Source organism: Rhinopithecus bieti, unplaced genomic scaffold (assembly GCF_001698545.2).
Source record: "Rhinopithecus bieti isolate Rb0 unplaced genomic scaffold, ASM169854v2 scaffold_13704, whole genome shotgun sequence".
Taxonomy (NCBI): Eukaryota; Metazoa; Chordata; class Mammalia; order Primates; family Cercopithecidae; genus Rhinopithecus; species Rhinopithecus bieti.
The window spans coordinates 4,659,647-4,669,054 of NW_016808231.1; the positions used below are offsets into that span (position 1 = coordinate 4,659,647).

General features: G+C 56.2%; 1 protein-coding gene across 1 annotated transcript in view; it reads left to right on the top strand.

The window, feature by feature from the left end:
- Positions 1-528: 528 nt before the first annotated feature.
- The window catches only part of TFAP4 (transcription factor AP-4), an 11,281-nt gene continuing 2,401 nt past the window's right edge, over positions 529-9,408 (top strand). The window contains exons 1-7 of the mRNA XM_017886193.1: positions 529-532; positions 4,614-4,727; positions 5,492-5,907; positions 6,021-6,119; positions 6,494-6,664; positions 8,033-8,173; positions 8,387-8,542. Coding sequence (XP_017741682.1) covers positions 529-532; positions 4,614-4,727; positions 5,492-5,907; positions 6,021-6,119; positions 6,494-6,664; positions 8,033-8,173; positions 8,387-8,542 — 1,101 coding nt within the window. The remainder of the gene's footprint in view (positions 533-4,613; positions 4,728-5,491; positions 5,908-6,020; positions 6,120-6,493; positions 6,665-8,032; positions 8,174-8,386; positions 8,543-9,408) is intronic.

A 9,408-nucleotide genomic window follows, 5' to 3' on the forward strand; every position in this document is an offset into this window, starting at 1 on the left:
GTCTTGTAGACCCCCTAAAAGTTTCATGGGTTGTTTTGGACACCTGGGTGCAAACTAACTCTTGGGCCTCAGCCTCCCGAATACTGGGACTACAGGCATGTGCCATGACACCTGGCTAATTTTTGTGTTTTTAGTAGAGAGGGGGTTTCACCATGTTGGCCAGGCTGGTCTCGAACTTCTGACCTCAGGTGATCTGCCCACCTCAGCCTCCCGAAGTGTTGGGATGACAGGCGTGAGCCACCGTGCCCGGCCTTTCTTGATCTCTTTTAAACTTCACCGTAACCCTGTGAAGTGAAGCAGTGTTTCCATATTTTACAGATGGGGAAACTGAGGCTTGGTGTTCCACAGCTAGTAAGTGGCAAGGCTGGACTTTTTGCACTTGAGCCCAGTGCAGGATTCCCACTGATGGGCTGGAGGAGCTTTGGGGAAGGGAGGGAGGCAGGGATGTTTCTGATGGGAACAGCCTGGGCATGGTGTGTTCTGGGCCCACGGGGAAGGGCGCAGGCTGGCCTGGTCAGAGCACAGAGTATGGGTGAGTAGTGTAGCAGCAGCCGGGATGGAGCATGGATGAGAACCTTGGGCTGATGAGGTGAAAGAAGGATGAATGAGTGCCTTAGTGCTTTTTTGGGTTTGGGAGAATCCCGTGCGGAGTTTTCCACGTTGACTGTGTAGATGTTAAGTGACCCTGAGGTGTGTGAGTGACTTCAGGGCAGTGGGAAAGTTCTCAGTGGCCGGTTTGAGGCTGGACCTGGGCAGGCAGGTGTAGAGGGATTGGGGGTACTTAGCTTTGGGCTGGGCAGGGATAGGTACCTGACAGGGTTCTAGACTTGAAGGGTGTGCCCCATCCCCCTAAGTGTCTGGTTGAGACACCAGTGTCAGTCTCAGCAGATTTTGTGAGTGCTGTGGTGGTAGGTGTGGCGGCTCGGGTCTTAGCATCCAAGGCTGGTGCCCAAATTTTGTTCCTTGGCCATTGGCTGCTCAGTGACCTGTCTTATTCCTAAATCTAGGGCAGCCCCTGGTTGGCCCCAGGAGGCTGGCTTGTGAGAAGCAAGAGAGCCTCGGTGTGGCTGGGCGCGGTGGCTCAAGCCTATAATCCCAGCACTTTGGGAGGCCGAGGCGGATGGATCATTTGAGGTCAAGAGTTTGAGACCATTCTGGCCAACATGGTGAAACCCTGTCTCTACTAAAAACACAAAAATTAGCTGGGCATGGTGGTGGGCGCCTGTAATCCCAGCTACTCTGGAGACTGAGGCATGAGAATTGCTTGAACTCGGGAGGTAGAAATTGCAGTGAGCTGAGATTGCGCCACTGCACTCCAGCCTGGGCAACAGAGCAAGACTACGTCTGAAAAAACAAACAAACAAACAAACAAACAAACCCACCCACCCCCCACCCCCCCCATAATTAGCCGGGCATGGTGGCTCACGCCTGTAATCCCAGCTACTTGGGAAGCTGAGGCATGAGAATCGCTTGAACGGGAGGCGGAGATTGCGGTGAGTCAAGATTGTGCCACTACACTGCAGCCTGGGCAATAGAACGAGACTCAAGTCAAAAAAAAAAAGAGAACCTCGGTGTCAGTGGACTTGGGCCACCTTTGATTCTCACCTGGAGGAGTCTGAAGTGGCCAGGGAGAGGATAGTGGACCTTTAGTGTGTGTGTAGGACCTTTACAGACCTTAACCATAAATGCAAAACCCCAGAAAGAGCTATCAGAAACTTTCAGGCATTTGGAGAAAAATCCACTTTATCCAGTGCAGTATCATCTGGAAATTTCAATTAACCATCCTTCATCAACAGGAGCCCCTGGCTGGTCAGCCATCAGAAGCCCTGGTTGGTCAGCATTCCACCAATAAGAATTACTGGTTAGCTGGAACTCCACCAATCACAACCCCTGGTTAGCTCCTATCCACCAATCAGAAGCCTTGGTTAGAATGCATTCTATTAAAGGACTCTGTCGCCTGGTACTTCCAGGGCAATTTAGGTGAGTTATAGTTGAGGGTCTTGGTGGCAGATTCAGGTCCCCACGAGGAACTGTACCTTTGGGGGGGAAATTTGCTTTCTTGGATTTAAGAAAGTGCTTAACCTAAGTTAAGCACTAGGTTAGCCAGCAACTGGTGTCTGAGCCAGGAGACTGGGCTGATGACTTTGGAGAGGAAGGAGGCAGGATGGAGCATTGGAGAAGCTGGGCCGGCAGATTCTGGTGCAGAGGAGGAAGCGACACAGGCGCCTGATCCCAGCCCCAGCTCCTCTTCCTTGTGAGAACTTCCGGCTGGGGTTTTCGGGACTCGGGTCTGGTGGTCTCCTTTGGTCTTCCAGTTAGTGGGCTGCCTTGTGGGGAAGGGAAAGAAGAGGCTGAGGGTCAGCTCCCAAGAGCAGAGGAATTGGTGGGACTTGGGCCGGGAGGTGCAGGAGGGTGCATTTGGCTGCACCCTGCCCTGCCCGGCTGTTGGGTGTGATCTTGGGCAAGTCACCTCACTTGTGGGCTTGTGTTCAGAGGGGCAGGGGTGATGGCTGAGCTTGCAGTCACACCCTCCCTTCTGGTAAGTGGTGGGCTGTGTGAACTAGCGGTCAGTAGAGGCGCTTCAGTGGGTTGGCGTCTGCAGGTTGCTCTTGTGCCTGGTCTGGCTGCTTGACCTTGGGATCATCACCTCCCTTCCCAGGACCCTGCATTGCTTGCTCACTGTAATCTCGGCCACCCCACTGGGTTTCTGTGAGAATCAGGCAAGGAAAAATGTAAATGAGGTCTGTGAATAATAAAAAGAGTTACACGATTACAGCGATTTCCAAATGCCTGGTCCTTTTTTTTTTTTTTTTTTTTTTTTGAGACAGCATCTCACTCTGTTGCCCAGGCTGGAGTATCGTGACACGATCACAGCTCACTGCAGCCTCAACCTCCTGGGCTTATTCCATCCTCCCACCTTAGCCTCCTGAGTTGCTGGAACAATAGACACACTCCACCATGTCTGGCTGATTTCTTTAATTTTTTATAGTGATGGGGTCTCACTCTGTTGCCCAGGCTGGTCTTGAACTCTGGGGCTCAAGCGATCCTCCTGCTTTGGCCTCCCAAAGTGCTAAGATTATAGGTGTGAGCCACTGTGCCTGCTCTGGTCTTCTCTTTTATGGGGATAACTGTCACCTGCCGGTTGGGGCATCTGGGTCTGTGGGACAGTCAGAGCTCATTCTGCCCTATGGCCTGACACCTGTTCTGGGGTCAGGGTTCAAGTCCCAGCACTTGCTGCAGCTGGTCCCTACCCAAACTTCTGTGCCCCCCTCTTTACATGGGAGTCTTCAGGCCACCTGACTGAGGAAGATTGTGACAATTCAGTGAGAAAATTCTAGCCAAAAACTTAAAAAAAAAAATGTACCCCTCTGTTGTGGACCCTCCAGGAGGGCCAGCTCTCAGGTGGCCCAAGGCTGAACTTGGTGCTCCCTTTTCACCCCCAGGTCCTGGTCAGCTCTGGCCTTTGGGCATCGCCAGGAGGGGCCCAGGGGCTGGGTGAGCGGGGGTCTCTCCCCACATCTCTCCTGAGGGGGATGGCATTGCCTCCAGATTGCACTTACCTTGTGTTGTGGCTTGCTATGGACATCTCTTCCCACCTCTTACTTCCAAAGATCCCCAGGTTTAAGCCACCCACTGCAGAGCAGTCCTGGTCCCCTTGGCCTGTTGGCCTCTCTGAGATGGCATGGTCTGAGGCCATGCCAGGCCTGGGGGCCTGGACTCTGCCCCAAGGCTGGGCCACACACAGCTGTGCAGCAGGCCTGCTCCAGTCCCCCTGTTACCTCCACTTCAGGGCAGGGGAACTGGGAGAAGTGAGGGCACTGATATCCAACTAACTGACCCTAAAACCATCCCCTCTCTGCCCTGAACCCTAAAGTCTCTCATGGAACATGGGGGGCATGGGCCCCTTTTGCAGTGCTGACATTTCAAGACCCTGTAAGCGAACTGTACCCTGGGTACAGGCCCTGGGCCTTTGGGTCCTGGTGGAGGAGGGGGCTTGGCTTGATGAGGACGGAAGGAGGCTGATTTGCATCCAGACTCCCGGCGTGGGACACCTCTCTATTGGCAGAGGAAGCTGAGGCCGGGGAAGGGGCAGGGATGCGTCCAGGGTCCCACAGGGAGCCAAGGCTGGACAGATGGGGCAGGCTGGGTGGGACCAGGAAGGCCACGGCTGTTTCCAGCTGTTGCAGATGTGCTCCCTCCTGGGTCCATGCAAACTCCTTTCCGCCTGCGGATTGGCGAAGGGGACAGGGCACACAGCAGGGGAGTTAGACTTGGCAGCCCCTTGACCCCAGACTGCCCCTGTCAATGGAGCAGGAGCTGCCCAGAACCCTTTTCCTGTTCTCCCAAATTCAGGGGCGTGAGCCCCCATGGACCAGTCCTGGAACAGGGCACCCCGGGAGGGCCCCTCAGGAAGAGGCCCGGGCTGCGGCTTCGGGTGGGGCCGGCAGACTTTGCTGGGAGCCCAGCATCTGGAAGCTATCAGGCCAGGGGCGGGGGGAGTTGCAGGGGAGGTCCAGGGAGGGGGACATGCCTCCTCCAGGCCACACACAGGCCCAACCCTCGGGAGCGTGGCCTTGGGCCCACAACTGCTGCCTCTGCTCCCTGGCCCGCAGCCCCACCCCCTGGCGCACACGCCCCGCCCCCGTCCGAAGCCACGCCCCAGCCAGCAGCCTCGCCCTCTTTCCCCTGGCTGCCTTCGCACCGCACTGGTCGCTGCTCCTGCAAGGGTCAGTAGCGCTCCCCACAGCATGGTGGGAGCCTCGCTTCTCCAGCACGGGGTGGATCTGTCTCTTGGAGTGGGTGGGCTGTGGGGAACAGTGTACTCAGGGGTTGTTGGCTTGGTGTCTTTTTGGAGAGTGAGTAATATTTGTCTTCTGTGAAGTCTTAGCTTAGTGGGACTGGGGCTTGTGGTGCAAGGCGTGGTCGTGAGGGTAGGAAGGGAGTGGGGATGTCTTCCTCAGTCCTGGGGTGGCAAAGCCTGAGACGCTGAAGAGGTGCCCCAGGTGCCCAGCAAGTCGCTCAGAAGTGTTCCAGGAGCAGGGACAGTGTCCCTGAATATCGTCTGCATCCCATGTGCATCAGAATCACACCACCCACGTTTCTGGGCCCCACCGGGCCTGCTAGTCAGACGCTGGGGCCAGCACCCATTGTCTGCACAGTTTCTAAGCTTCTGGATGTTTTGATGTTCAGCCACACTGGGAATTCTGTTCCGGAGGAGAGACTGCTCCCCATGAGGAAAGCCAGGGAGGGGATGGGTTTTGTTGTTGCTGTTGAGACAAGGTCTTGCTCCGTTGCCCAGACTGAAGCACAGTGGCGTGATCATAGTTCACTGCAGCCGCCAACTCCGGGGCTCAAGCAATCCTCCACTTCAGCCTCCTGAGTAGCTGGGTCTACAGGCGTGCACCACCACACCTTGCTAATTTTAATTTTTTGTAGAGACAGGGTCTCATTACGTTGCCTAGGCTGATCTCAAACTCTTGGGCTCAATGATCCTTGGCCTTGACCTCCCAAAGAACTGGGATTACTGTGCCTGGCCCGGGGTGGGTTCTGAGCGGACTATCTTACCCGCAGCCAGCTGATTCAGTCCGCCCTGGTGACCCAAAGAGCACCCCTCCATCACCCCGTGGGGGTGGCCTGGCATCTTTTGCAGGAGGGGAGGGATACAGGTTCCACTGGGGCCCTCTGGAGATGAATGGTGAAGAGGGCCTCTTGGCCGAGCTTGTCCCTGTCCTCTCTGGCAGCCTTGCCAACATTCCACTAACTCCTGAGACTCAGCGGGACCAGGAGCGGCGGATTCGAAGGGAGATCGCCAACAGCAACGAGCGGAGGCGCATGCAGAGCATCAACGCGGGATTCCAGTCCCTCAAGACCCTCATCCCCCACACAGATGGAGAGAAGCTCAGCAAGGTGGGTGAGAGCAGGGAGGGCTTCCTGGAGGAGGCGGCAGGCTCCCGCCGGGAGAGGAAAGTGAGCTCTGGTAAACACTGCCAGCCTGACTCTCGGCTTTTCCACGCCCTCAGGCAGCCATTCTCCAGCAGACAGCCGAGTACATCTTCTCCCTGGAGCAGGAGAAGACCAGGCTCCTGCAGCAGAACACACAGCTCAAGCGCTTCATCCAGGTGCGCCCTGTCCTCCTTCCTGGCTCCCTCTCCCTGGCATGGGCATGCCTAGTAGCCAGCCATGGGCCTGGGACTCAGGTGTGGCTGCAGGCCCCTTCTTGCCCACTGACAAGTACTTCCAGGCACTTGTTTTCCTACCCTGGCCTCAGTTTCCCCATTGGTCAAGTGCGGTGGAGTGGGCTCTGGAAGGAGCCAGGTGACTGTTCTGGAAAGCAGCCCATTCTCCTGGCATTTGGCTGGTTTGCTGGACTTTCAGAAGGGGCTCCCTGAAGATTCACCTGTGTTGGGCAGCTTTGGGGGGCTGCGATGGAGCCCCAATCTACGTGGTGGTACCGAGGTGTCAGGCACACTGACCGACTCCTTGGGGTCCCCAGGAGCTGAGCGGCTCGTCCCCCAAGCGACGGCGGGCAGAGGACAAGGACGAAGGCATCGGCTCTCCGGACATCTGGGAGGACGAGAAGGCGGAGGACCTGCGGCGGGAGATGATTGAGCTGCGGCAGCAGCTGGACAAGGAGCGCTCGGTGCGCATGATGCTGGAGGAGCAGGTGAGGCAGCGCCCTCTGCTGGGCGCGGCGCGCGGTGCAGCGGGCGTGGAGCCTGGGGTCGCCCCTCATGCTCTGTGGCCCTGGGTTGAGCCCTATTTGCAGGAGCATCTGCTGCGGTGCGAGGCCTAGGAGTGGGGAGCAAGCCAGACACGTCCCTGCCCTCGGGGGCCACCGTCTGCGTCGGGGTGGGGGAGATTAGTCAAAAGATCTCAAAAATGTAACCATGCTTTGGGAGGCCAAGGCGGGTGGATCACCTGAGGTCAGCAGATCGAGACCATCCTAGCTAACACGGTGAAACCTCGTCTCTACTAAAATTACAAAAAAAAAAAAAAAAAAAAAAAAATTAGCTGGGCGTGGTGGTTGGCGCATGTAGTCCCAGCTGCTCGGGAGACTACAGCAGGAGAATGGCGTGAACCCAGGAGGCGGAGCTTGCAGTGAGCCCAGATCTTGCCACTGCACTCCAGCCTGGGCGACAGAGTGAGACTCCGTCTCAAAAAAAAAAGAAAAAAGTAACCATGATGGGCTGGGTATGGTGGCTCACACCTGTAATCCCAGCACTTTGGAGGGCTGAGGTGGGAGGATCGCTTGAGCCCAGGAGTTTGAGATCAGCCTGGGAAGCATAGTGAGACCCTGTCTCTACCAAAAAAGATACGAAAATTACCCAGGTGTGGTGGGGTGTGTCTGTGGTCCCAGCTCCTCAGGAGGCTGAGCTGGGAGGATCGCTTGAACCCAGAAGGTGGAGGCTGCAGTGAGCCGTGATTGCACCATGTCACTCCAGCCTGGGCGACAGAGTGAGACCCTGTCTCAACAACAACAAAAAAAGGGCTAAGTGTGGTGGTGCACATTTGTGGTCTCAGCTACTTGGTGAGGCTGAACTGGGAGGCTCACTTGAGCCCAGGAGGTGGAGGCTGCAGTGAGCTGTGATTGTGCCGCTACACTGCAGCCTAAGTGACAGAGGGAGACCATGTCTCAAAGAAACCAAAAAACAAAAACAAAAAACTTAACCATAATGTAGGCCAGGCTGGAGCTGTGGCATCAGGAGGGGTTTTTCAAGGGATGCCCCAAGGCTCTTCCCTGGAAGTGGGAAGTTGAGTCTCATAGTTAACCAAAGGACAGAGAAGGGTGTTCCTGGCAGAGGGAACAGCCATAGGCAAAGGCTCGGGCAGGAGGGAGCATGGTCCAGTGGGGGCTGAGGTGGGAGGCGAGAGGAGCCAGGGACTGAAGGGCTCTGGAAAGGCTTCTGGCGTCTGCTGAGGGGGTCCTGCCCCGTGGTAGGGTTTTCAGCAGGAGTGAATGAGCGGCCGTAGGACTGATAAGGGAGGGTATGCTCCCGGTCCTGGCCCTGAGCCCAGGCTGTCCTGCCTCCAGGTGCGCTCGCTGGAGGCCCACATGTACCCGGAAAAGCTCAAGGTGATTGCGCAGCAGGTGCAGCTGCAGCAGCAGCAGGAACAGGTGAGGCTGCTGCACCAGGAGAAGCTGGAGCGGGAACAGCAGCACCTGCGGACCCAGGTGAGCAGGAGGCGCCTGGGAGTGGGCTCTGGGGATCGGGAAGGGGACAGGGGATCTTGAATGGCCGAAGCCTCTCCCTAGGCCACCTCCTCTCTGTTTCTTAATATAAAGGGGGTGAGGCAGTTATATATACACTGGCCGGCTCTGCATGAAAGGGAAGTGGATGGGCCGAGAGAAGCCTTGAGAGAAAGGCTGAGGGCTTCTGTTTTGCAGCTTCTGCCCCCTCCGGCCCCCACCCACCACCCCACGGTGATCGTGCCGGCACCACCTCCCCCTCCTTCCCACCACATCAACGTCGTCACCATGGGCCCCTCCTCAGTCATCAACTCTGTTTCTACATCCCGGCAAAATCTGGACACCATCGTGCAGGTACCTGAGCTTGGGAAAGGGGCAGCTTGTGGGGGTCATACTCCAGCAATAGGCTCTTTAGGGGAGACTAGAAAATAAGGGGCAGAAGAGGAGGAAGATGGTGCTTGTGTGGGAGGGGGTGGAGGGCTGGAAACCTTGGGGCACCCCCTCCTCGGGTCTGCAACTGGAGAATGTGAGGGCCAGAGACCTGGGCAGGGCCTACCATGCCAGTAGGAGGAGTTGGCCAGGAAGACTGTGCCTTCCCTCAATATGGGGTTTCCGGAGAGGGTCCTTTGCTCCCAGAGCCCCCGGGTTACAGAGTTCCTGCATCCAGCTCTCGGGGTGGTCCGGAACATTGTCTCACCTCCATCTCCTAGGACCTGGATGGAGATGCAGGTGGCAGGGTTGGTGACAGTTGGGCCTCCTACAGAGGAGGAAGGTCTGTGGGTCAAGCTTGAAGTTATAGTTGCATTCCAGCTTTGAACAGGGCCCCTTGAGGGACCCAATGTCAGAAATCAGTAAATAAATAAATAAATAAATAACTCAACCAAAAAAGCCAAAACAGGAAAAAAAAAATCCATCAATCTCCTCGAATTTTAATTGTTCATAAACCTTCCTAATTGTGTAATACAATTAATAACAAAGGCCTTTGATAAGTTAATAGGCAAGCTTTAAAATACATAAACATATGGCCAGGTGGGGTGGCTCACACCTGCAATCCTAGCACTTTGGGAGGCCGAAGTGGGTGGATCACCTGACGTCAGGAGTTTGAGACTAGCCTGGCCAACATGGTGAAAACCCCGTCTCTATTAAAAATACAAAAATTAGGCCGGGCGCGGTGGCTCAAGCCTGTAATCCCAGCACTTTGGGAGGCCGAGACGTGTGGA